General features: G+C 55.3%; 1 protein-coding gene across 2 annotated transcripts in view; it reads left to right on the top strand.

The window, feature by feature from the left end:
- Positions 1-27,126, top strand: part of LOC111156647 (jumonji and AT-rich interaction domain containing 2) — a 258,693-nt gene that overhangs the window by 215,562 nt on the left and 16,005 nt on the right. For both annotated transcript variants that reach the window (XM_022517658.1, XM_022517659.1), the window contains 4 exons: positions 11,759-11,994; positions 18,884-19,934; positions 22,860-23,362; positions 26,223-26,315. In XM_022517658.1, coding sequence (XP_022373366.1) covers positions 11,759-11,994; positions 18,884-19,934; positions 22,860-23,362; positions 26,223-26,315 — 1,883 coding nt within the window. The remainder of the gene's footprint in view (positions 1-11,758; positions 11,995-18,883; positions 19,935-22,859; positions 23,363-26,222; positions 26,316-27,126) is intronic.

Genomic DNA, 27,126 nt, shown 5'->3' on the forward strand with positions numbered 1-27,126 from the left:
TTCAGGGTCCCGGTATGGCTCCATGCTTCAGGGTCCCGGTAATGACACCTCCGGCAGCTCCTACCCCACCAGCTCTGCAGATTTCCAGAACACTCGTCCATCTCCAGGACCTCCCAGATCCGAACAAGAGGGCCCTTACATAATCCTGTCTGGAAACAAACCCATGCCGTCAGAACCCTGCTCTGGGGCACTGATGTTATGAGTGGTACTTGAAATGGCTTCGTTTTTGAAACGTTCTCATGGTTATTTTTTTCCAGTGGGATGAGCGTGGCCAGAGGCACGAATACGTTCGTTTGGGATGACTTTGGCGTTGCTTTTCCTCACTGTTGTTGCTGTGGCTGGGCGTTCCTCCTCCTTTGCAGAGGGGAACGTGGGGCGAGTCCACTGTTTGCATCAGCCCCCATGGTAGACTTTTCACAGGCTTTTCTGCCCTTTAGAGAAACGGGAGGAGCCATGTAGAGTGTCCCTCCTCTCCGTGCTCATCCTTCTGAAGAGGAACATTTCTCAGAAGACTTTTTAAACAACTCCCAGCTGGCGTGATTTAATTGCTTTTGGATTCACACTGAGGGCCTGTTGTGCCAGGGCCCACACGCAGTCATTTGGATGAGTTTATCCCAGTCCTACCTTGGAGGTGCGTCCCGTGTCTGCGCAGGGCGGGATGGGGGTCTCACTGCAGTGGGGGCAGCCCGGGACGGCTGGGAGAGGCTTCTTTCTTCCTGGGGTATCCTCTTCACCTTCTTCTCACCTCTGGCAGCTTCATGTTTTTGTGTCCCCATCCCCCGTTGAGGCAAGTGAGTTTTCCCAATAGTTGGACTCTGGGCTGGGAGCGTGGTTTTGAAGAGAAGTAGTGTGTGCAGTGTTGGGTCATAGGGTCTCGTTGGCTTGTCATCTTCTGCGTCTGTATTTGGGGCCTTAGTGCTGTGGTTTGCAGGCACCACGCTCAAGGCCCTGTCTTCCCCGAGATGCCTGCAGCCTTTTCTTTGTTCTTATTTTCTTTCTAAAGAAGGAAAGGAATGCTGGGCGTCTGGGTGGCTCAGTCCGTGAAGTGTCTGCCTTTGGCTCAGGTCGTGATCCCGGGGTGCTGGGATCAAGCCCCATGTCAGGCTCCCTGCTTGGCGGGGAGCGTGCTTTTCCCTCTCTGTGCTCTCTCACACACTGCTGCTCTCTCTGTGTCAAATAAATAAGTAAAATCTTAAAAAAAAAAAAAAGAATAGGAGTGCCATTTTCAACGATTTTTTAATGCTTAAGAGTGTGTGTGTATGTGTGAGAGAGAGAGGGAGAGAGAGAGATACAAAATGCAGTATTCCAGGCAGAACCTTCGGGATCCCCACACATGCTAGGACAGTGGGCTGGGCCATCCTATTTTAGTGTGGGGGTTCCTCTTCCTGGTCACGGTAGAGCCGCTCCGCTCCAGGCAGAGGGGCTTACGCAGCCGTCAGTAACAGCGGATGGAGACCAGCTTCCAGCGCGGATGCCTTCCTAACCAGCGGTCAGTGAGCCAGTTACTTAAACCCCTGGAACCTCCCCGTCTCCATTCATAAACAGCTGATAACAATAAAACTGTTGTTTTGGGGTCAGAAAGGGGAGATTGTGAAGCAGTTGCCGATGGGCACAGTGTCTCATCTTGGGGCGATGCAGACATTTGAACTCGGCATTGCAGTCATGGGTCGCACAGCTCTAAGTATGCAAAAATCCACGGGATCGGTAGGTCCTTCAGATGGGGAAGTTACACGGTGTGTGAATTGTAGCTTATTAAACAAAAATCTGTTAGGACCGAATGAATGACAGATGCCCTTAGCGCGGTGCCTGATGCTCGGTGAGCTCTTAAAACAGTGGGCGCTGGCTGCCGTCCTCTAACTGGCGTCTCACCCCATGATGCTTCTAAAGAATTAGCACACCCTGCAGTTCTGAAAAAAATGAACGTATTCTGTTAGATTTTCGGAGTCTTTAATCAGTTTTGTTGTCCAAAATTGGCTGGGATGTGTTTATGTGCTATGCATTGTAAATTGAATTCCTCAGCTCCTCACCAGACTGCTTGGTATTTAATATTTTCAGTTAATTTCATCTGGCCTGTCTTAAGGGGAACCTTCGGCCCAGAAGAGGTGCTGTTCCCAGAGACTGTAAAACGTGCACGCAGGATTTTCGACAGTCCTTTGTTTCCTGGCTGGAGGGTGGGCAGAGAGGTGTTTGTGATACAGGAGCGGTCCACAGTATTTGGAGAATGCTGACAGCGATCCTTCTCAAAATAAAAACATTCCTGTATTTAGTTTCTCTGTACTGATATTTTTATTCTGAAAGTGAGCAGTTCTGGAACTTGTGGGGGAGCCTTCCACGGGCACTCCTGCACATTTCCCACGGGTGTCTCTCCCAGTGTGCCGTGAGCACGTGCAGATGCCTTGTGCAGATCCAGACGTGGGCCAGAAATCTTAGGATTACTTCAGATGCGGCCGGCCTTTTAGAAGTCATCCGCTTGCATATAGAATTTTTTCCGAAACCCCAGACTGCAAAAACATCCTTTGTTCTTCAAGAGTTAATGCACACCTCTTCTGAATATAACCCATCGTTCTGTGCCCTTTGTCTTATTTCCTGAGAGTGATAAAGCATGAAATCCCTCTCGGCCGACTGCCTACCATCCCAAGAGGCTGTTTGCCAGATATCCCTCCCCAGGTCCTCCTCTGGCACATTTGAGAATGCAAATATCTTAGAGCCCACTGATGTGGGTGCAGTCCCAGGGAGCTGGTCAGCATCCTACTCTGTCTCGTCCTGTCCTCCGCTCCTTTGGGGGCCAAGGGCCAAGAAACCATTTTTCAATGACAGAAACCACTCATCCTGATTTATGGTCTTTTTGTTGCCCTTACCTTTATATTCTCGTAAAGGTCTTATGCCCTTTTAAACTTGGGTTTCAGAAGTTACTAGGAACATATGCAAGAAACATGTTTAAATGGTAGGTCCGTCCAGCCCCATTACTGTACATCAGTGCCCGTGTTTTACATGTTTACTTTCTTAGATCCTGGGCCAGTGGCAGCCGGATTCCGATGGTAGAAAAATGTTCTAGGACTTAAATACTTTAAGTTCACACGTAGAAAATTTAATTTGCCTTAAAAATCCTGATACATATTTTACTTACCCGAGAGAGCGCTGTGGGGTGTGTGGAGCCGATGTGGGGCTTGATCCCAGGACCCTGAGATCATGACCCCAGCCTGGAAGGCAGAGGCTTAACCAACTGAGCCACCCAGGTACCCTCCTTCCTGTTTTTTTTCATAAGTCAACGTGGTAGGAATTCAGCATGTAGAATCCCAGAGGGGTCTCGCAGACACCTCGTAAACCCATAGAGCTTGTTTGCCATGCTGGAGGTCGGGGTGCCAGGAGATTTCCTGCCTCGCTTTGTGGCCTGGCCCCAGCCCCCGGTCTGCGTGAGCTGTGCTGTTAGGTTGTAACGGGACCTGTGCTGACCCAAACATGTCCTCTCTGCCTTCCGTCGCGGCCCACATGAGTGCCACCGCCCAGCCCGGGAGTGGCTTCTGCCCGGGGCAGCCCGGGTTACGCCACTCACACACATGCTGTGTGAAAATCCCTTTGAACAGCGGGCACAAGGTTGGCAGACATTCCATTGTTTTCAGACAATAGTGACTCAAAGTTGAACTGACTCCAGGGAGTGAGTGCAGCTTTTGTACAGTAACAAGGATTTAATGCCAGCCAATTGATGGAGTCTGTCTTCCCCGAGTCAGGACGCCTTGTAATGACGGGACGTTTCCATTTAAATATCTGGCTCGGGATCAGAAACTTGGCGTGCTTCTCTTTGCCCTCCGTCACATGCTCTTCTCTGTTTATGGCGGTTCCCTTTCTGTCCCTTTGGTTTGTTTTGGGGGTGGGACAGGGAGCGGGTCTGATTTTATGGAATTTGGTGTTTGGTCCAGCCTTTGGGTCTTGGGTTCATTCCTTCCTCCTTGTCTTCATGCCTCAGCTAGTGGACCTGGCAGCCCGGCTTCCCACGGTGGCTCCTGCTCTTACTTCTGTCTTTCAAGGAGGTGAAGGCTTCAGAACCCCGTTAGCTCAGGTCTGGCACGGAGGCATCTCGGTGTGTCCTGTAACTTCTGTCAAATGCCACGTGGGGATTTCTCTCTCCTAGTCTCTTATAGAAACAAAACACATCAGGACATCAGGATGACTTCCTGGGGTTCCGATGAGGTGCTTTCATTCACACAAATAATCAGCAAGGTTGGGGCATCTGTTCTGGGACGGGCACAGACACTGGCCCACGTGGACGCTTGTCCTTTGCCAGCTCTGTTTAAGGGGCATCACTGCTTTCACATGTGGCCCTTGCTTCGCCATGACGGCAGGACCTTGGAAGAAGTCGAGCCTCTTTCTCTTTGCCCCACTTCCTCCGTCCGAAGAACGCACGGCATTTTATATACTTTATTTTAAATACTTGAGCAATTCCTGGAGGACAGATAAGAGGAGGCAGCTGGTTTTGTGGTTCAGGGAATGGAGACACAGATGTGTTTGGTGATCTGGGAACAAAAAAATCAAAACGAGCTAATAAGCACATCCCTACGAGAGCCCGTGGGTATGGGGAGGTTTTAAAGACCCTGTGGTTGGCTTTTGACGGGCTGCCTCCTGGACCTCCCCCCAGAACCTGCTGGCGACCCGCTGTGGGCACTGAGCTTCTGTGGGGCACGGCGTTGCGTTCCAGCTCCCTGGAGCTGGAAATGGGAGCTGCGTTCTCGGGACGTGTAGCTTTTTCCAGCTTCCCCACGACTGTGGGATTGCTGGAGAGAGGCTTCTAGAGTAACTTGTGTTGCCTGATTTCTTTTTCATCCTTGATTGGGTGCAGCTCTGAGCTGCTCGGGCACGGAGTGACCCTAAATCAAAATATGGTCTTTGCTTGCCATGGTGTGAAAACACTGTCTGTAGGCCATTTAACCTTCAGCGTATGTGTATACAAATCAATATATTTGACTCTGTTCATTAATGTAAAGCTATTTGTATCTGAGCACAATACAGTTTCCTAATACAGTTCACCGTGATAAATGCTTTTTTTCTCCCCTTGAAGAAACGAGTCCAATTATTCCTTTTAATTGGGGGAGAGCGTGCGTAGTTCTCCATCCACCTCTCTCTCTCTCTCTGTCTCTTATGTTCACAGGGTTTAGTCTTTCCCTGTGAGAATGAGCTTTTTTTTTTTTTTTCCTTTCTCCTTCTCGAGAATCTTACAAATTAAGACAAAAGATAATTACTTGGAGGGGTGAAACTGGCAGGTTCCCACGACACTTAAAATTAATGAGCTGTTGAGGACAAAATATACCTTGTCTCTGGCTCCATCGTCCCCCCACTCCCCGCCCCTTCTCCCCCTTTCTTCCCATTTAACACATGATTTGACTTTTTGGCTGTGTTTGCCATTTGGGTATACGGCTGCTGTAAAAAAAAAAAAAAAAAAAATAGCAAAGTGGTTACAGAAAGTGGATTCATTGGAAAGCCGTCTCTTTGTTTGCAATTCAACATTAATTTCATCCAGTTTTTAATTTTTATCTTTCTGAATGCTTTCTCTTCTTCCGACGATCTGATCAAAACAGTCTGCAGTGCTGCGTTTCAGTCTGGCTTATGAGGTTCGTGGCATTTGCTCGGCGGCGCAGACTTCCCGGACCCCATGGCTCCCAGGCTCCCCTTGCCCTTCTCCCCGAGGCACCGCTTCCCTGCCGGGGTTGGGGGGAGCCCTTCTTCCGTGTCAGGGTCACACCCTAGCTGTGCAGGGAGGGCTGATGCAGGATCTGGATTTTTCCGGATCTCAGAAAGCTCTCACTGGCTGTAACCACAGTGCCACACTTAACGGATTTCCTTGAGGTCCCTGTGGAGCAAGTGGCCTTGTCCCGTGGTTCGTTTGGAAAGGAGTGGGATGACAGTGCATGTGGCGGTGTCCTGATACCTCTCTGGCATGGGCGCCGTCAGAAAGAGTGTGGGCGTCCCAACTGGCCAAAGCTTGGCCAGTGTTGGCTTCGCAGCCCGCCAGCCCCTTCTGTAGATGAATATTCTCTCTCCAATTCCTCCAAGCAACCCCGTGAGGTGGTAAATGGGAAACTGAGGTCAAATCGCTAATGAATCCTGGGCTCAAATTTAGGTAGATTCCTCTCAGAGCCTGAGATTTTGGGGGGGGTTCCGAGATCTAGACCCAAATCCAGGGGCCACCAGATATATGGAAACCTTCGTGCTGGAGCTAACTGTGGAGAAGCTGCTCCAGCCTGGCAATGTCTGGGGTCTTGGTTTTGAGACCCTTTTCTAGTCAGGGACACACACCCCCCCACCCCCCACCCCCCACCCCCCACCCCGCTGAAGGATTGTATGTACGGGTATTTGCCATATTAAAATTGAAAGTGAGGGAGTTTTAAGTTTATTTTTAGTAATCTTCCCACTCAACTCCCAAACCTGAGATCAAGAGTCGTACGCTCTCGTGACTGAGCCACCCAGAAGCCCCTAAAATATTTTTTTAAAAAATGACACAAACGAATTACACGTCAACACAAGTAACATTTTTCTGGAAAGTAACTATTCCCAACGCCAAAAGTTAGACCTGGAAAGAGTTGCATTGTTTTGCATTTTTGGAAATCTCTTTGATATCGGGCTTAGGAGAAGATGGCAAGGTTCTTCTGTTTTGTCTCAGATGAAAGTATACTTGGGAAAGGCAGGAATCTGGGAGGGTGATTTTATCCTTTGGTCTCACCCCCAGACTCAGCCAGTGGTCGTTTCCTGAAGGTCGGTGGGTGCAGCAGTCTGCTCTGGCCGGGGGGCTTTCATGCTCTGTTACATTAAAATCCATCGGTTTGCCTTGGGCTTGGGTTGGATCTCTTACCCTTGCACAATTTTGTCACGTTTTGTGTTGATCATTTGAAAATAACGCTTCACCAAGTACCTCTCCCAGTTATCGGCACCTTTCACAAAACGCAGCCGAGCGGTCCTGCATGTCCCCTGGCCTCACTGGAGAAGGCGTTTCGTGTGGGGAGGCTCTGGAACTCGGTGGCAGAGAAAGCTTTTCCACGACTGTGACTTTGGCCCGAAGTCGTAAATTCCGTTCCTGGCAGCCAAAACGGTTTGTTACTTTCCACAACAAAACAGTGGACAGATCACTAAGTCAGTCCCTCTTCCCGGTGAAAATAGCGTTCCGTGCAAACGGCTAGCTTTGCACCCTCAACCATCACACGGGTTGGCCTTTCCCTGGAAACGAGCTCCTTTGATGCGCAGGAGGAGTGCTTCATGGCCATTTGCCATTTTGTCACACAAAGTACAGACACTCAAGGGTCGGGATTTCGTACCTGTAATACTTTGTGCTGCTCATCACTCCCGGAGGTGAGAGCCGGCTCCTCTTGCCTGCCTGCCTTCTTGCTGACTGCTAGGAACTGGTGATGATGTAGTCACTCTGTAGGAGTATTTTATTTGTGTTTTGCCCGCTGGTTTCGGTTCTCACTTGTTTTCAGGAGAGAGCACATGACCCTGTGAGGGTGGGAGGGGCAGAGGGAGAGGGAGAACTTTAAGCAGGCTCCACGCCCAGCCTGGAGCCCAGCACGAGCATGCTGCTGGGGGGGGGGGGGGGGGCTCGATCTCCCCACCCTGGGATCATGACCTGAGCCATAATCAAGAGTTAGATGCTTAACAACTGAGGCACCCCGGCCCCCCTTTTAAAAAACAGTAGTTGTGTTGAGATACAACTGTCTGAGTCCCAAATCCTAGGATACATCTCAGCATGCCGTTCAGTAGTTCGTTTGCGCATTGAATTGTGCGGCCATCCCCACACTCCGCTTCGGTGGCGGTTCGTGTCCTTGTTCCCATCAGCAGTCATCCCAGTTTCCTGAAACGTCCCAACCCGCTGACAACCATTCATCGGCCCCCGGCTCCCTGTATCAGCCTGTTCTGGTCATTCCATGTCAGTGGGCTCCTACCAGATGTGACCTTTTGTTGTTCGCTCCTTTCACTTACATAGTCGCCTTCTAGACTCTTCACGCCAGCGCACGTGTGAGTGCTTGATTCCTTGTTTGGGATGGACAGTATCCTGTTCTGTTTCTCTAAATACCAGTTGATGAAACCTTTGTTTCCCCCCAGTTTTTAGTTATTATTTATGCTGCCTTGAACATTTACACACAAGTTTTTACGTGGAGATATAGATTTAAAGATGTATTTATTTTATTTTATTTTTATTTTTTTTAAAGATTTTATTTAATTATTTGAGAGAGAGAGAGCATGAGAGGAGAGAGGTCAGTGGGAGAAGCAGACTCCCTGCTGAGCAGGGAGCCCGATGTGGGACTCGATCCTGGGACTCCAGAATCATGACCCGAGCCGAAGGCAGTCGCCCAACCAACTGAGCCACCCAGGCGCCCCAAAGATGTATTTATTTTAAAGAGTATGGGTGCATGAGTGGGGGAGGGGCAGACAATCTTTTTAAAGATTTTATTTATTTGAGAGAGAGTGAGCAAGAGAGAGTGAGAGAGCACAGGCTGGAGGAAGGGATGAGGGAGAGGGGGAAGCAGGCTCCCTGCTGAGCAGAGAGCAGGACACAGGACACGGGGCTCCATCCCAGGACCCTGGGATCTTGACCTGAGCCAAAGGCAGATGCTTAATCAACTGAGCCACCCAGGTGCCCCCGGAGAGAGAATCTTGAGCCAGTTCCCCACCAAACAGAGAGCCCGAGGCAGGGCTCCATCTCAGGATCCTGCAGTCATGATGTGAATCACAACCAAGAGTGGGGCCACCTCAGTGTAGACATTTTATTTCTCTTGTGTCCATACCAGGGAGTAGAATTGCTGGGTCATATGGTAACTCTTCCACTTTTAGAGGAACTTCTGGCCCGTTTTCCAGTGTGGCTGCATCATCTCACATCCCCACCAGGAAGGAATGAGGGGTAGAATTTCTGAGTCCTCAGCAACACTCCCCATTATCTGTCCTTGGAGGAGGCCATTCTAGTGGATGTGAAGTGGTTGGTGTCCTATGGTGGTTTTGATCAGCATTTCCCCGATGCTAATCTACCTTCTTTTTGTACCATTCCTGAGCTCAACACAGTGAGAAGGGCAGATGAGGGTCTTGTTATAATTAGAAAAATAATTTTGACCTAGGGCATCCCCTGAAAGGGTCTCTGAGTCCCCTGAGGGTCAAGTTGCTCATTAAGCCAGTAGAAAAATAATTGGGTTTGTGGTTAGCATTTATTTCTTCTTGCTCGGGCTGGGCACCAGCCCCATGTCTTTCTTCCACAAAACCGAGCTCTGCCCAGGCCAGGCACTTGTCCGTATGGAAGCCCTTCACGCTGCTCTGGGCAGCCAGGACAGAACGCCAAAGGAGGGTTTGCCACGTGGCCTGACTCCTTCCTTAGTCACCTGAGCTGGTCCTTCTGAACAGGCACTGATGAGGCTTCCCAAGCTCCATGCAGGGGACATGCGTCCTCCCCACTCTACAGAGAGCACCGTGGGACAGATAGACTTGCTGGGCTGCAGAGGGCCATGCTGGGAATTGAGCTGCTGTCCAGCACAGTGTTACCAACAAGGACAGAGTCGTCAAGCACGTCTCTTTAACTGAACGAAGGGAAGTAATTGCAGAACTGCAACTTTCTTAGCAGCCGTGACAAAGCACAGAGGAGTATAGAATATTTGAGATTAAAAAAAAAAAAAAAAAAAAAAAAAAAACAAAACAGAACCCCCAAACAAGCCAGCTTCCCATGCTGTTCCAGGAAAGAAGCTGTGTTCATGGCTCTAGGAAATGGGCGAGCCGTCAAGAATTGCCCAGATTCATGTTCCTTAGTTTAATCACACTGAAGCAGGGCTTCTTACGGATGCTGCTTTCAATTTGTCTTGAAAGTAAGTGCAGACACTGCCAGCTCGGGTGAGACTGACGGGCTCTGTGCTTACACTGCTCACAGCCCTGCACTTTCCCTGTGACCGAGAGTGTCCCGTAGAACCTCCCGCAGTGCGGGACCACATACCGGATTGGTGATGCTGGGGGTCTTCAGCTGCGGGATTGAAACTCTGTGTAGAAGAGGTAGTCACTGGTGCTGGGTGGGAGGAACTTTCGAGACGGAAGTTCACAGCCAGTCTGGGCATAGGAAATGGTAATTCTCTGTTCTGTGGTTTGCCGGGTCGTGACAAGGGGCCTCAAGCCCGTCTGTGTTAGCATTGGGATCGGGAAGCAATCAGGAGGAGACGTGGAGGGCTCTCTTAGCATTTGGAAATACGGGCGGGCTTTCTAAGCATAAATGCAAAGACAGACTTCAAAAAAATATATATATATGGGTTAGCAGATCTAGCCTCACGACAGATGGGAAAGCGCACGATAGAGAAGAAGAAAATATTTGCAACCTCTCAGGCATCGCAGGCCTTTAAAGGACCCAGCGGAGGTGAAAGAGAAAGTTCAGGGAGCTCTGGGCGTGCAGCGTGCAGGCAGCCGTCCTCAGAAGAGACAGGCTTCGTGGGTTTTGAGCTCTCGGAATGGGGGCCGGGGGTGGTAGGGCATGCGGCTTCTTCATGCCAGCAGGAAGGGACTTCTGCATAGCCCCTTCCGGGCAAACGTGGGCTGGAGAAGAGGTTCCTGAGGGCAGTGGACGCCGTGACCTGTAAGGCTCCCCCTCGTCAGGAAATGCACTGGGACCCTTTCTGAAGGGACAGGTGCCGGGGCTCGCTGTAGCTTCCCTGTCTGTCCTGCCTTTGTCCTTCCCCCAAAGAAGGCAGCCACCACCCCTGGGATGGTGTGAGGGGAGACCTGTGCTGTGGGGGGAACAGATGGGAAAGGCTCAGGGGTTCCGTGCAGAGGGGCCGTACCCACGGGCCTGTGATCGTCAGCCCCAGCGGTAACACAGAGAGGGAGCTCCCGACAGGAACCAAATTGGAGTTTCCTATAAAAATGCCAAGCACAGGGCCGTCCTCTTCTAAATTGGCTTGGTGGGTGGCATCCGGGGCTTGGGGAGGGGTTGGGCCTCTGCCAAGCACTCCCTTCTCCACCCTGTTCTGTTGGCTTCATCTGTAACATGGGCCTGACGCTCATGTCCTCCTGGTCCCTTTGGATTCTGTGGGGAGCAACATGACCTGTCGGCTGTGACCCTGGTTTGTGGCGAGCAACGTGACCTGTTGATTGTGACCCTGGTTTATGGGGAGTAGCATGACCTCTCGGCTGTGACCCTGGTTTGTGGGGAACAGCGTGATCCGCCGGCTGTGACCGCTGTGCGGGCTTCTGGAACAGAAACAGGTCCAGCTCCAGCTCTGACACACTGTTTCCTCTGGTCACCAATGGGGCAGGTGCGGCAGCTGCGCCCCTGACCCGTATGTGTGGGCAGACCGTCCGTCTCCCGGCGCGTGTGTCTGAGGTATACAGTCTTCCTCCAGCTCTCCCGTCTCTCCATATGCGGGGCCGTCCTGTTCTCAGGACTCAGGATGGGACCGTTTGTGTTCGTTTTTTCGTTTTAGTTTCTTTTTGTTTAAGGAGTGATGTTGGTACTCTGAGGGTGGCTGGGTTTTGTTTCAGTAGGGATTTTTAAAAATAGATTTTCAAGCGTTTCAACCCCAGCAAGTAATTCTTTGGCTGTGCCTCGAATGGTTTTTGTCTCGGGGCCTGAGATTATTCCCGGTTTTTGTGTTGTGGGGACGGGTGGGGGATGTTTTGACTTGGGGTCGCTCTCGAGCATGGATGGGTTCACGGGCCGTCCAGAATGTTCTCTTTCCCTTTGACATTGGGGCCTTGGCGCTTGGTGGTTACAGTCTCTGCTGTAGTGACCTCGTTCTCTCTCTTTCCTTTCTAGTTTTCAATGGTTCCAGCAGGTCAACACGGGAGAAAGAACCTGTTCAAAAACACAAAAGCAAAGAGGCCACTCCCGGGAAGGAGAAGCACAGCGATTACCGGGCTGACAGCCGGAGGGAACAGGCCTCAGCGGCCCACCCCCCAGCAGCCCCGTCCACGGGCTCCTCGGCCAAGGGGCTCGCTGCTAACCACCACCACCCCCCTCTGCATCGGTCGGCTCAGGACTTACGGAAACAGGTAAAGCCCGGCCCCGCCGCACGAGTGACCACACCACACCGGTGACTGTCTGCCAGGTACCACCTCCCCATGTCACCAGCTAACCAAAGGGGGCCTGTGAGTCAGAGCCTCAGGAGATCTGTAATGAGAGGGCTCCCGCTGCAGAAGGGTGGTGGTCAGAGGTAGGATGGGGAGGGAAACCTCGCCTTTGCATGGAAGGGTTTGTGCGCATCCTTGAGCTGGTCTGGGGGTGTGTTCCCATCAGCCCTGGAGCACGCCCCGGGTCTGGGTGTTGGCGATGGACGGGGGAGCCTGCCCTCTGCATTACCTCTCTCCCAACCCCGTGTCTCGGGCGCCAGATGAGTCAGAGTCCTGGTGCTCTGTCAGGGTGAGCCTAGAGAAGCTACACCTGGACAGCAGGCCTGCCGGCTGGAGTGCTATCCAGGGACAGCCCTGGACGTCTGCTCTGTTCTTCGTGTGAAAAGTTAGTATCTCTTCTGGGACTGAGGCATGGACGACGTGCCTGGGCGTGCGCTGCTGAGCTGCTCCCCTGTGCTGGGGAGCGGTGGGGGACACATGGTCTGCCCCTCAGGGTCCACAGAGCGCGGCTGCACCCTGCTCTCTAGCCTGCCTCCCACTGTCCCCACTGCAGAGTCGCAGCAGATGACACAGATCCTATTGGGAACCTCCCAAGAACAGCCTCGGGCTCCGTCACTGCTGGTGTCCCGGCCTTGGACGGTGATTTCTCAGGGTCTCGGGAGGCTGGCTCGGGAGACAGGCAGGTGTCCAGAGGCCCGCAGTGGAGCTGCTGTGTCCCCTGGGTCGGTGGCATTTCTCCTGTCCCCGCTGCTTCTTCCTCACTGCATTTTGAAGTCAGGGAGCTGTGGGGAGCACAGATAAGCTCTCCTCACAGGGCATTTATGACCCAGAGCTAGCCTTTTCTCCAGAATGGACCAAAGACTGTAATCTAAAAGATGGAGTCAGGGCAAGGACGGAGGAGAGTTCCTGCGTGGCAGTGTTCTAGAATGACGAGTGGATGGCAGGGACACCGTGGGGTCGTTGCCTTTGCGGATCTTTTCTTTCATCTGGCCTTTCTTGTTCTTGATGATACATGGGGCGATCTCTCCTGGACACGTGTATTCTTGCCGTGTATTCGTGTGTGTGGGAGTGTGCGTGGGAGTGTGTGTGGGAGTGTCTCCACGTTCGTTATTAGTGTTAATCTTCGCCTTTATGGGTGATTCAGCTCGGGGGGTGGGTGAACAGGGCGAGAATCCTGTTTTCGTTCCCAGGCTCCTCACGTACCACCGTTTCATCCTTTGCTCTGGTATCTTGAGATTGAGCAAGTACGTGTGGCATCTTTTAAACCTTGCCCCTCTCGGCTGTCAGCCGGGGCCCCTCGGCTCAGGATGTCTCTGTGTAACTGACCGCGAGGCATTGCACAGCTGGAGGGAAGAGGTGGGGGGACAGGGACACCCCTTGACCCCCGTGCTCCCTGGCACACAGGTGCAGCCCGTTGCACACGCATGCAGCCTGGAGTCAAGAGGGGAGATCCGGGGTACCCCTCTCAGGGCAGCTTCCCGTCCCTGAGCACCTGCAGGAGCCTGGCTCGTGGGCTCTTGTTCAGGGGACCATCTTCACAGGCGGGGTGTCACCATGCCCTGCGCAGGGCTTTCCTCCTACCTCCCCTTCTCCCCTGTCTCCTCACCCCAGAAGGGCCGGCCCAGGGCTCCCCTCTCACTTGGTGCTGACCACGACCTTCACTGATACCGGAACCTCTTGGCCACCGTTGTTCACTTGGAGGCAGTCACACCCACTCCCCTGTCAGCAAGATTGGGGAAACGGAAGGACAATTTGGAAACCACCAAATCCCGTTATTTAAAGACAGAGAAAATGAGGTCCATAAAGCTAAATCACAGATTCCTTTGTAACCACCTGATGGAAATGACTGGAATCCAGTCTTTCCTCCTTCACCCGCATAAAAGATGGGCCAGAGGACATGTTGATTTTTAACTTCAAATCGTAGGATTAACTACCTGGGTCTGCCTGAGACAGAAGGATGAACGTAGACGGTATTCAGGGTGGTGGGCAGCAGGGGGTACGCTGTCAAGGGGGTGCTGCCCAGAAGGGGCTTTACCCTGTTGGCGCTGATGCGCTCGGACGCACCGATCTCCTGCTGGCTTTACTGTAAGAGCCTGGTCCCCGTTACCTTGCATGACGCCACGTGCCCCCGGCCGTCCGTGCTTCCTGAGAGCCCAAGCGTCTGAGCCTCGCGCCCTTACGAGAGCAGCGATGCTGTGCCTGTCACGCGTGTGGGCCGCCCTGGGGCTGTCAGGGGCCAGTGGCAGGAGAATGTGGACATGGGCTCGGTGTCAGAGGAGTCCATGATGCCTCTGTCTTCACTGCCTTAACCTGCCCCTTCAGTGTTAATGCACTAAGTGACCGTAACACACTCCGGATGGTAAGACAGTGGCCTTAGGCCCCGGGAGCAGATTCTGAAATGTTGGTTTCCAAGACCGTCCCGAGGAGGTCATCCTTCCTGGTGCAGAGGTTTGTGTGTCCGGTGAGCCCGGAAGTGGATTGTCAGGCCGCAGCAGACGCAGTCACCTTCCTGTCCTTCTGTGTGGCTCCGAGGCCGGGCAGCACGGTGAGGGCCAGCGACGCGCTTGGCGGGAAGGTCCGCCGAGCTCCGGCCTCACAACAGTAAGCTGTGCACGGGTCGCCAAAACGGTCCTGGCCTCAAGGATTCGAAGAGGAGCTTTAAACGCTGATCCAAGAGTTGGGAGTAGTCTTTGTTGTTCTTTAAGTTGTGGAAAACGAAATAGCAACGTCCAGAGAGAAAAAAGGTCAGGAGGGCAGCTGCACTGTCCGGACTGTGTTTGGGGTTTTCACCGGGCTGCTTGCCAGGTTGTGCCTGTACATGGTCTTGTGTGTGTTGGTGGTGTGGTGTTTGTGACTCCGTCGCCTAGAGTGGGAGCAGGTGCTGTCCAAGGGTTAGGGGCTCCTGCCCAAATCAGCCTCTCCTTTCTGTCCTGTGCTCTTATTGGTTCTCTCATGCAGAGGGTCTGCTGTACCAGCCCGCCTGCCCTCCCGGAGCTCGCTGCCTGCCTGGTGCAGTTCTGTTCGTCTCAGACTCTTTGGTTGTCAGTCCAGGTTTTGAAGTTCAGGTGGGATCTGCCCAGCCAGCAGATGTTTCTCCTGAGCACCCCTCCTCCTGGCCCCCTCCACAGTTCTTTTGGGCCAGAATGGGCCCAGGCTCCCGACTCAGCAGCTCCCTCTGGTGGGAGACCGGAGCCCGCCTGTGGGATTTCTGCTTGGGAAGCAAGGACAGTCTCTCAGCCTGGAGCTGCCTCCTGGCCACGTGCCTGGGGGAACCCAGGCTGCAGGTGACCGGTGGGTGGTGGTGGGAGAAGAGGCTGCAGATGTCGTCCGTCCGTCGTTCCCCGCCCCGTCCCCGCCCGGCCTCCTACAGAGCTGGGCTGGTTGTGGGACAGTGGGAGGCAAAGACCGAAAACCCAGCCAGAGCTGAGAGAAGGAGAGACTTGGTCAGAGAGTTTTTCAGGTCAAGTGCTTGCATGCAGAGGGCTCTGTCACATACACACACCGTCATTAGTCCTCAGTGGATTAGGTAACCTCTCACGTGCTCTGGGCAAGGACTTACCCAGGGCCTGCGCCAGTGACGTCAGACCCACTGCATTGTGTGTTGTCTGAGTGACCTGGGCATGTTGTTAAGCTGAAACTCAGTGCTTGCTGCTTCTTGATAAAGTGGTAGGTGGGGGAGAAACCCTCAGTGGCCAGGTGGCACCCTCCGCCTTCCCTTTGTTTTCTTTGGTAACAGTTGAGTGCTGGACCCCTGAAGACAAGGACAGGCCAAGGAGTAGGCAAGTGTGTGTGCAGACAGGTGGGTCCTAGGTCGCTGGTCCTGTTTGGTCCCTATCTTAGGACATGTAGCCCTGTGGGTGGGATGGACAGATGGCTTCCTGGGTTGGGCCAACTTGTGAGCTGGATCGTGGCCTCTGCTGGCAGGCATAACACACTGGGTGGGCCGTGGGGTGTGGGAGGAAGGAATACAGTTCACGAAGTGTGCTCTTTCCAGGCTCTGTAACTTATTTCTCAGAATCAAGTTCATTGTTCTGATGAGTCCCGAGGGAGATGCCTTTAGCCTCTGAGCTTGTGATGTGGACGTGCACGTATAGGATTTGGATAGCTGGCTGCTCTCAAGGAGGACTGTAAGGACAGAGAGAAAGGAAAGGAATAGAGTAACTGCTCCTTCTGGTAGAGCTAGGCAGTTGGCTGCACATCCTGGGAGTAACCACTGGTATTCAAGTGGACAGAAATAGATCAAGAAGGAGATTCTTTTTCCCACTGAAGGTGGCACGATACTTCCGTAGATTCTGCTGTGCAGGAAATGCAGGAAATTGACCTTCCCCTAATGTGCCGGGAGAGGTCATCAGGTGCCCCCAGGACAGATGGGTGGCCTGAGGGCCACTGCACTCTTCTTTGAGGTGGAGGCAGAGAGCTCCCCGCTCTGGCTCTCCTGTCTCCCGCAGGTGCTCTGGGAGGCGGGGCGGGGCGGGGCGGGGCTGGGGCCGGAAGCATTAGGGGAACTCTGAGCCCACTGGGGCTCCCACCCTTGCTGAGCAGATCAGCATCCGCAGTAGGGAGTTAGGCTGTGGGATCCGCACTGTTGGGGCTGCGTGAAGCCTTGGAAGGGGCTGTCATCTCTGTGGTTAAGCAAAGACCAAAGGCCGAAAGGGCACGTCTTCCACTTTGAAGATCCTGGGTCCCTGAGGCCTGTGTCTTGATGGAAAAGCCTCTCAGAGCCACAGCAGGATTTCACTGTTTTTGTTTTTCTAAACGGTATGTGTTTAGTTAATGGAAGCATTTGGGGAAAAAATATAGAGATCTTCGTGTTCGGCTCTTTCCCTCCTGTTCCGGATCAGTGGTACTCACCGTGGGAAATTGGTCTGCCTCACCCCCAGGTTGTATCAACGTGTTTCTCACTTACTATTGCCAGGCGGCTAGTTTTGTGTGTTTTAATTTCCTGTTCTTTATTACAGATCTCTGCGCCCCAGCTGATCTGGCCGGTCCTGCTTCTCTGTAGGGGGGGTGAGCAGTGGCGGCCGTGGCTGTAACCCCCCGGGGTCTGCCCTTTGCTGTCCCCAGTGGGGCCCAGCCCCTCATGGTGTCCGGACTGGCTCACTGGAAACCTGACTCCCTAGACGCCCTGCAGCTGGCTTACGGAGCACAGCCTCATACCAAGGAGGGCTTTGATCGATTGGACTATGTGTGATCTGTGGTATATAAAGAAATATGCTTCCTTCCCTGTCTCCAAAGTCTCCTACTACTGGTAGTTTGCTTCCTTGTTCTCCAAGTATGTCCCTGAATCAGCCTCAGCGTTACCCAGGACCTCATTAGAAATTCGAGTTCTCGGGCCCCATCACAGACCTAGTGGATGAGAAACCCTGGGTGTGGGGCCCTGTGGTCTGTTTTCGGGACAAACGCTCCAGCGGGTTCTGACAGTACTGGTTTGGGTCCCGACGGAAAACTTGAGGTTTTGTTTTTGTTTTGCTCCATGTGGGCGAAGTGTGTTTCTTGGGCTGGGACGGGGCCCAGGGCAGAGGTCCCTGGGACTCAGGCCACGTCTGGGGGCCCCTGGCTCCTCTGGCAGGGCAGCTGCAGGGCCAGTGGGAGCCGCACGTCTCAACCTGACAGGACTTATCTAGTGTGTGACTACGGCTGGTTGGTCTGCTTCCCCCTTGGGGGCGCAGCCCCTCCTCGTGGGGGTTATTGGTTATTGGTTCTGTCTCCTGGGTATTGAGTAATTTTTAGTCGGCCTTTTGGAGGTGGTGGTACCTGTGGTACATTGGAGTCTGTGTGTGGAACTCCTGTTGTTGATGAGAACTTGAAGCCCAAGATGGAAATGAGTATCACAGGCCACCGGCAGGCAGAGCCAGGACAGGATGTCCACCCCAAACCGCGTCCCCCACAGCAGCTCCGGGCTGGGTCCTTCCTCATCTTTCAGAAGGGATGCATTTCCGGTGTCTACCTGTTCCTCTCCGGTTTTGCTTTATATAAACAAGGGTGATTTTTACGGGTCCCAGGATTACCGCTGCATCCAGGCTGTGCACAGAGGCTGCTGGCTCCCGTGGTTCCCATAGAACTGAATATGGAGCTTGTCGGGGGTCAGAACCCAGGACTGTCCGTGCAGGAGAGGGCAGGCAGGCGTCCTCTGCTTGGCTGGAGAGATGGGGCACATTCCTGCTCCACGGGGCCCTGTCTGCACGACCACGGCCTGCCTGTGACCCTCATGGGAGCCAGGCCACATGAGTGCGCTGGTTCTTTTCTCTGTATGGTATTTTGGTTTCCTTCCTTTTTTTAGCACCTAGATTTAAAAATTCTGTGGGCAGAGCATGCTGTTCTGTGGAGCACACAGAATGGCAGGCACGTCTTTTCTTGGAACAGGGGGTGTGTGTGTGTGTGTGTGAAAGAGAGAGAGAGAGAGAGAGAGAGAACACATGTGTCCCTAAACGGGCACAGCAACTTGCTGCTGTCCATGTCCTTAACCTGTGACAGGTGATGGCTGGCAAGTGGACAGGTCGTCATCGTGAAATGTGGGTTTTCTGGAAGAACACTTAGTGGGATTGTTAAATCCCCCAGGAAGCCATGCTGCGGGCGTGCTGGCGGGCACTGTGTTTTGTGTGGGAGGATGGGCACGTTGGTTTAAAGACCTCGAAAGCATGAGGCCGTCAGCCTCACATTCCTGGCCGTGTCCATGGTGTGCCTTCGTCGAGAGCCCCGGGCTGCCTCTGCGGCCGGCTCTCTTGGGTTCCCCGCAGGGAGAGGTCTCCCTCTCGGAAGGTACTAATTCACCTTCTCCTGTTCCTCCCTCTGCTTCTCCTGCTGCCTCCAGGTTTCGAAGGTAAATGGAGTCACTCGAATGTCATCTCTGGGTACAAGTGCAACCAGTGCCAAAAAGATGCGCGAAGTCAGACCTTCACCGTCCAAAACTGTGAAGTACACTGCAACGGTGACGAAGGGGACTGTTACATACACCAAAGCCAAGAGAGAACTGGTCAAGGAAACCAAACCCAATCACCACAAGCCCAGTTCCGCTGTCAACCACACAATCTCAGGGAAAACTGAAAGTAGCAATGCAAAAACCCGCAAACAGGTGCTATCCCTCGGGGGGGCGTCCAAGTCCACCGGGCACGCCGTCAATGGCCTCAAGGTCAGTGGCAGGTTGAACCCAAAGTCATGCACTAAGGAGGTGGGGGGGCGGCAGCTGAGGGAGGGGCTGCGGAACTCCAAGAGGAGACTGGAGGAGGCACAGCAGGCCGAGAAGCCGCAGTCCCCACCCAAGAAGATGAAAGGGACGGCGGGCGCTGCCGAAGCCCCTGGCAGAAAGGCGGCGGCGGCGGCCCCCGCGGCGCCGGCCCCCGCGGAGAAGGCTCTGCTGCACGGGCATGTGAAGAAGGAGGTGCCCGAGCGGAGTCTGGAAAGGAACCGGCCGAAGCGGGCCACGGCCGGCAAGAGCGCGCCAGGCAGACAAGCACACGGCAAGACGGACGGCGCCTCCTGTGAAAATCGTTCTACCTCGCAAACGGAGCCCTTGCACAAGCCGCACGAGGCGGCGACCAAGCCTGACAAGGGGGGCAGCCGGGCCGGCTGGGCGGCCATGGACGAGATCCCCGTGCTCAGGCCGTCCGCCAAGGAGTTCCACGACCCACTCGTCTACATCGAGTCGGTCCGCGCTCAGGTGGAGAAGTACGGCATGTGCAGGGTGATCCCCCCTCCGGACTGGCGGCCCGAGTGCAAGCTCAATGACGAGATGCGCTTCGTGACGCAGATTCAGCACATCCACAAGCTGGGCCGGCGCTGGGGCCCCAACGTGCAGCGGCTGGCCTGCATCAAGAAGCACCTCAGATCTCAGGGCATCACCATGGACGAGCTCCCACTCATAGGTGAGCCCCTCGGGGCTGGGAAGGGGGGGGAGAGCTCGCCCCGGGGGCCCCAGTGCTACGGGCAGGGGCCTCCCCCTCCACATGGGAAGTTGGGTGGTGGAGCCCAGCCCTGGGCAGCGTGGTTCCTCCGGAGCCCAGCTGGCCTTGGCCTGTGCTAGCTGGCGTCTGCCCCTTGTCCTCACGTGGGCTTCGCTCGTAGGCTTATCCTTGGTTTCACTGCTCAGGTCATCAGTGGTTTGGGTGTTCTCCCTGGGGGGTGGGGGGGCCACATCCAAGATACTTCATTTTACCCTCTTCCCCTCTTCCAAGGCCCTGTCTCCAAATACAGTCCCCTCCTGGGGCGCCGGGAGGTAGGGCCTGAACGCCCGAAGGCATGGGTGACACAGGCCAGCCCACTTTCCCTCTGTGTCCTCCTGGGTTTTCCTTGCCCGTCACTTTCTCTGGTGACCAGCAGGGCCCTTTCAGAGACCACAGATCAGGGGATGGTTTAAGTTTCTCTTGAGAGTGGGGACCACTGCAGAGCTCATTTCAGGGACCCCCTGAGTGAGTGAGCATCCCGGCAGATGTGGGGGCCCTGGCCGCAGGCAGAGCCCCTGTACAGGCCCTCCTAGGCTCCCGTGTCCCCCCCACCGCCCCTGCTGCTGTTTGTTCCTCGAGGCTTCAGTCGCTCTGTCTGGGATGAACTGGGTCTGCTGAGTGGGGGCTCCCTCTGGAGATAGCCGGGTAGGGTCCCGCACAACCTGTTTCAGCTCCAGGCTTGTGAAACAGGGCGCGTTGCTGCCTCCGTTTTGGAGGTCCCAAGTTTGTAGAGGCAGCGAGAAGAGCCAGTTCCAGCCATCCACGTGTTAGGAGTTGGCAGGAAGCTCGGGCTCCCTGCGAGTTGGGGTCTGATTATTGTCTCAGCAGGTGTCTGAGCAGAAATCACTTAATTTGGAGAAATCCTTGGTTTGGGGTCTGTGTTCAGGGATGGCACGCTGTCAGCGGACGGCTCAGGCTGTGGGAAGAGACTGAGCAGGTGTGAGCCTTTGGTGTAGGCTGTGCCCTGGGCGTGCTCAGAGGACACCCCCCCCCCCCCCCCGGGCTGTGGTAAGAGTCCCCCATTCACCGTGTTGAGGACTGAGGGATAGGTGATGTCACAATGATGGCCGGTAACCTCAGAGTAGATTTCTCTTAAGCCCGATTCCTTCCCGTAGCCAAAGGCCAAGCAGATGTGTCCCCATGGTGTGTGCGTTTGCATGCTTTGCTACTGCCCGCAAGTGTGGAGCCTTGTCAGCATCTGTGGAAGGGGTGCCAGGCCAGCCTGTCATTGTAGAGTCCTTGGGCCCTGGGTCTGAGCTTGGCCTCCCCACAGAGCAAGGGACTCCATGGTGTGCAGCAACTTTGCAGAATCTGCTCCTCCTGCATCAGCCCCTTGGGGAGCAGGGGGTGCGGGAGCCACTTTGCACAGGATGGTCTGGTGGCCCTGCGAATGGGCCAGTCAGAACAGGCGAGGAGTCCACGAAACGATGCCTTTCCATGTGGTGTGTGCATTTTCAGGTGATCTGGGGTTCTATTGATCTCCAAAGAGGAAAATAGAGAAGTTATAGGGTGCCTCCTTTCTGATCTGTGATGTGAGTCTCGTTAGCCGGCTGCAATGGCTCCCTTCCCTCTCCACTGCTGCGAGTCTGCAGGGTGCTGCTGGCCTCCGCTCTGCCCAGTTTGAGCTGGACACCTAGAGCGGGGAGGGGAGCTCGGCCTTTGGCCGCTCCTGGCCATGGGCAGGGCAGGCTTTCTCTGTGTCCAGCCTCTCACCAGGCGAGCTCCTTGGCATCCAGGCTCCTGCGCTCCCATCTCCTGGTCTTCTGTGGGGTTGGGAGACCTGTTCCCCCAGGGACCCTGCGATGCTTGGCCCGCCCTGCACTGGGCTGCTGTTCTACAAGAGTTTGGGCTTTTTTCACTTTGGGTAGAAATCTGTGCCTGCCTTTCAATGACCTAAAACTCAAGGTTTACTTTTCTCACCTAGCATTTTGTTAGGTATTTATCTTCTAATAGGTAGGGGGCTGCTTATTCTGGAAGATTTCGTTTCTCCTCTTTTGTCTTGTGGGAGGTTGCTTTCCTAGGCCCCATGTAGACGGTTCCTCTGTGAACACTCAAGTGTGTTTGGTTTGGACGTGCATCTGTACGGTTCTGTGATTTGGTCCAGGGGGTAGTGGACGCTAGCTTTTGAAATGGGCGGTCTCTGAGCACGGGGTGACGAGAGTGGGGGGACAGACAGACAGCTCTGTGCCCTCTCAGGTACTGCCTCTGGCCCTGGAAATCCACTAGGATTGAAAAGCAGTTAGTGTGTGTGCGCGTGCATGCGAAGGGATGGAGACAGACGGCGCCTGCTACACGTGTCTGCTTTCTGACCTCACAGCTGGTGTGGGTGACATTGGGACGCAGGTTCCTCAAGGTGTCACAGCCTAGGCCCTGCCCTTGGGTGACGAGCCCCTGCTCCGAAACTGGTTGCCCCTGCCTCCTGGGGTGTGTGTGGGGGGAGCGTGCAGCGTACGTGCTGCCCCTGCTGAGGGGGGCCCTGGGAAACGCCTCCCCACAGATCCGCAGGGCCCGCTCTCCTCTCCTTCCGTTCAGGCCTCTGCTTACACGTCAGCCCCCTGGGGACACCTTGCCCGAATGTCCCACCTGGGCCTGCAGACCCCGCAGCGCCACAGCCCCTCTGCCAGCAGTGTGACCTCCGTGGCGCCACAGACTGTTCTTGTCCGTCCCCGTAGACTCGGCTCCCCGAGGGCCAGGGATTCCGTGATTCCGTGCGCTCCTCTGACCCCGGTGCCTAGCGGCGTCTGTGGCACGTAGTGGGTGTCCCCGGACTTACCAGGTGGAAGGAGAAGGGCTGGTGCTCGTGCTTTTCCCTGACGGTCCCTGTGATTTGTCCCCTCACCATCCCAGGAGGCTGCGAGCTCGACCTGGCCTGCTTTTTCCGGCTGATTAACGAGATGGGCGGCATGCAGCAGGTGACTGACCTCAAAAAGTGGAACAAACTAGCAGACATGCTGCGCATCCCCAAAACCGCCCAGGACCGGCTGGCCAAGCTCCAGGAGGCCTACTGCCAGTACTTGCTCTCCTATGACTCCCTGTCCCCCGAGGAGCACCGGCGGCTGGAGAAGGAGGTGCTGATGGAGAAGGAGATCCTGGAGAAGCGGAAGGGGCCCCTCGAGGGCCACACGGAGCACGACCACAACAAGTTCCACCCCCTGCCCCGCTTCGAGCCCAAGAACGGGCTCATCAACGGCGTGGCCCACAGGAACGGCTTCCGTAGCAAGCTCAAAGAGGTGGGCCAGGCCCAGCTCAAGACGGGCCGGCGGCGACTCTTTGCTCAGGAAAAGGAAGTGGCGCGAGAGGAGGAGGAGGACAAGGGCGTCCTAAGTGACTTCCACAAGTGCATATACAAGGTGGGCCCACGGCCGGGCTGGTGGGGCGGGGTGTGGGGCTCTGGTTGCCGCCTGTAGCTGAGAGCAGCGTGCACCGACCGCGGGGCTGCTGGGGGCCGGCAGGATGCAGGCCCGAGGTGTCTGGCGACGGCTCAGCTTCCCACCAGCCGTGACTACAGATGAGCCACTCGCTGGCTCCCAGCCTCTAATTTCCTTTGCATGAGATGACGTGTGTGTGCCTGGCTGCTGGGGACTCGGTAGCTTGGGGGCGGATGCCCACGGGCATGACGTGCCCCTTCTGAGCACCCAGCCTGGCCTGGTGTGGGAGCTGTCCAGGGGGTGCCAGACCCTCCGGGCTTGGAGCACTTGCTTCCTTTGCGTCCTTGCCTGCATTCTGAGCAGCTCGCCAGTTCTTGGCTCTGCCTGGTCCTACCTGATGAAGCGATGAGGACAGACCTCCCCGCTGAATCTCGGGGTGGGGATGGCAGGTCCTTGGCAGACAGGGGCTCCCAGATCACAGTGCAGCGTGTGCTGTCCTGAGAGGCCCCCTCCTCCCAGAGGCAGACAGAGTCCCTGTGACCCTCCCCATGGCCGCCTGCCTGCCAGGGTGAGTGGGACACCTGGTCTAGCTGTGACCTTCACCAGCGGTCTCCGCTGAATTGCCCCAGTGACCCCAGCATGGACTTCCTGGGAGGGAAGGGTCCTTAGAGAAGACCCTCGCCCAGCGAGCCACCAGCCCCAAGCCTGGCAGCCGCATACAGAGTGGTGGTTTTCTGCCGAGCTGACAGACCTGCCTTGGGTTAGCCTCGTCACTCTCCTGTCACTGCTCAGGTCCTTGTCATGGCCTGCAAGTGGGCCCTGGCCTGTCCCTCCCTGGGGGTGGCATTGAGGGGGGCTTCCAGTGCCCGGTTCCCACATGGGAAGGCTGACTCACCTGTGGGTTCAGAGTGCACGGAAGGTCATGGCTCTGGCTGCCTTCGGCCATTTCTTCCTCAGCTTTAGTTCTCCGCTCCTCTGGAGGGACAGACCGTGCTGGCCTCCACCGTACTTCTCCCGCTAGACACAGCAGGACTCCGTCTCCTTTGCTCTGGTTCCAAGTTGCCAGTCCCTGGTGCTTCCCCTCAGGGACCCTGGGGGTGGGGAGTGGCCGCCAGCAGCCTCTTTGACACTTAAATATTTCATGATGAGGGAGAAGAATGTGCTGGAACAAACTCAGGAGCACTTTCTGGATGTTTCCTGGCTGTGTGCATGAGAAGCTCTTCTCATTTAATGTGGCAAAGTCCAGGGACAGAATGGCCAGTCTGAGAAATGAAGTTTTTTATTTGTTATTTTAAATTAAGAAGGACAGTTCAGTGAGAATGAGGCGAATCTGATAGTTTTTTTGGAAACGTGCCCCGTCATTGATAATATTGGGGTTCATCACCAACATCCGGTGGTGGCCTGGCTGTGGTAACGTCACTGGCAGCCGTGGGCGCGCCCACATGAGCTGGGAAGGGAGCCCCTGGTTCTGGAGCCTCTTCAGGCCCTGCGGGTGTTGACCTTGGTGCAGGTGCCATCGCGAGCACAGGACTCTGCTTTTTAGTTGATGTAAAATCACGCCCCACTTGGTAGTTAGGATCTTACCCTGTTGGGAACAGCGTGTCTGGAGGAGTTTGGGATTGTAGGGAAGGACTTTCTTTGGGCAGAGCCCCGATGCTGGAAAGCAAAAGCAGATACCAGAACTTCAGCGCTGACGGCTTTGCTTGTCCCTCCGAAGGCAGGAAGGATCTGCCACCTGTTGTAAACCTGTCACTCTGTATGGGGTGCTCCCATGCCCGTCCGTGCGGGGAGCCTTCCCTAACCACCTCAGGTAGAAGCCGCCCTCTCCTGCCACTCCGTCGGTTGGCTTCCGGCCCCCTGACTCCTCACGGCCCTCACCAGCCTCCCCAGAGCTGTGCCCCACAGGCTGGAGACCTTGTCCATGTGAGCACTGCTCTGTCTCTGGCCCCCAGAACCAGGCCTGGTATACAGTCGGTGCTCCAAAGAGCATCTCTGCGGTCACGCGGCAAGCAGAGCACAACTCGCACAGGTGGGCCTCTGTGAGATGACGCCTCCCCTCTGCGGTCAGCGGGCGCGGGTCTGGGGTGGGACTCGCAGACTGAGACGGCAGCTAGCACGTCCTCGTGCCTGTTGCTGGGTGGAGGGCAGGGGGCCGGGTGTCCGGCGGCCCTGGCTGCTTTTCCACGCGGTGGCCTCTGTGGCAGAGACCACCAGAGTGATTCTGCCGTCTCGCCTCCCTGACGGGTGGGGGATGCCCCACAGTTCTCCCAGGCCCAGCCTGTCTGGATGCCGCCAGTCTCCCCTCTGCCCCCTCAGGTGGGGTAAACTGAGGCCTTCTGGCCCCTTCCCGTGTCGTACCTGCTTCCCCATAAAGTGAACTGTGCTCCCGTGCGTCACGTGGGCGCCTTTCTGAGGCCGCCTCGTGCTCAGGCCCCGTTTCTGCTGGCTCAGGGGTCTGCCCGCTGCCGGCGTGGTGAGGGTGCCAGGTCCTCCATCCCCTTCAGTCGCCACAGGTTTTTCTGCCCTCTCTGCTCACATCAGCTTGGGATGGAGAGTGGCCCGTGGACACGGGGAGGCCCTGGGATGCGGTGCGGCCTCGTTCAGGGTGGGGGTTCGGCCAAGTTTCTTTTTTCTTTTTCTTGTTTTTTAAAATATTATACGTATTTATTTGACACAGAGAGATCACAAGTAGGCAGAGAGGCAGGCAGAGGTGGGGGCTGGGGGGAAGCAGGCTCCCCACTGAGAAGAGAGCCTAATGCAGGGCTCGATCCCAGAACCCCGAGATCATGACCTGATTAGCTAAGTTTCTTATGTTTTACTCTCGTTTTTGTTTTCTTTTCAGGGAAGGTCCGTTTCTTTAACGACTTTTTATCGAACAGCAAGAAATATCATGAACATGTGCTTCAGCAAGGAGCCCGCCCCTGCTGAAATCGAGGTGAGTTGTGGGGAGCACACCTGGACCCCAGGCCTCCCGCTGCCTGACGGACGGTGGGGCCCCAAGGGCTGTCATCAGGGTCTGCTGCTGGGGCCAGGCAAGTCTCTCCCCTTGCTCTGAGACAGAGGACGTGTAGGGAAGGGGGCACACCTGCCGGGCTTCTCCCTGACTCAGCCCTGCCCGGGGCCATGAGACTCCCAGTCGGGGCGAGCTCCAGGCGCATCCCGTCCCCAGCTCGGTGGCCGCTCCTCACCCCGTCCTCTCTGTATCTGTTATGCAAGAGAATGTTTGGAATCCCTGGAAACCACAGTTGTGCGTTTTCTCCTCTATTTTTTGTCTAATGGGATTGGCAGATTGCCATTTTTGTGCTTCTGCCAACTCCAGTCTTTGAGTTCGTGTGAGGTTGGAAAGACAGGGAGCACTTCTGTGCCCAGACCAATTAGGGGGAGTTTCTGGGTGAGCCGCCACGGCAGGACAGGGACCGGATCTGTTTGTTTACGTCCCCCAGCTGGGGCCCCGCTGCTCCGTGCGCACAGCCGGCTGCCGGTGGAGGCGGGCCCTGCCTAGCCGTCGGGCCTGTCAGGGGAGGACGCCAGGCTTCTGTGGCTGGGCCGGGGCTGCCGCGGGTGGACGGGGTTCAGACCGTGTCCTCCTCTGCCATCGAGCCCAGTGTATGCCCCCTCTCTGGGTATGCCTGTGCTGGCCACGAGGGGCCTCGCTTCCTGAACTGGGGCTGGAGGACAGTCCCTGGACGGGCCAGGTTGGAGTGGGACGGCCAGTCCCCATGCTGTGGCTGTGTGGGGGCTGCTGC

The sequence above is a fragment of the Enhydra lutris genome, unplaced genomic scaffold, assembly GCF_002288905.1.
Source record: "Enhydra lutris kenyoni isolate GAN:26980312 unplaced genomic scaffold, ASM228890v2 scaffoldscaffold48, whole genome shotgun sequence".
Classification (NCBI taxonomy): domain Eukaryota; kingdom Metazoa; phylum Chordata; class Mammalia; order Carnivora; family Mustelidae; genus Enhydra; species Enhydra lutris.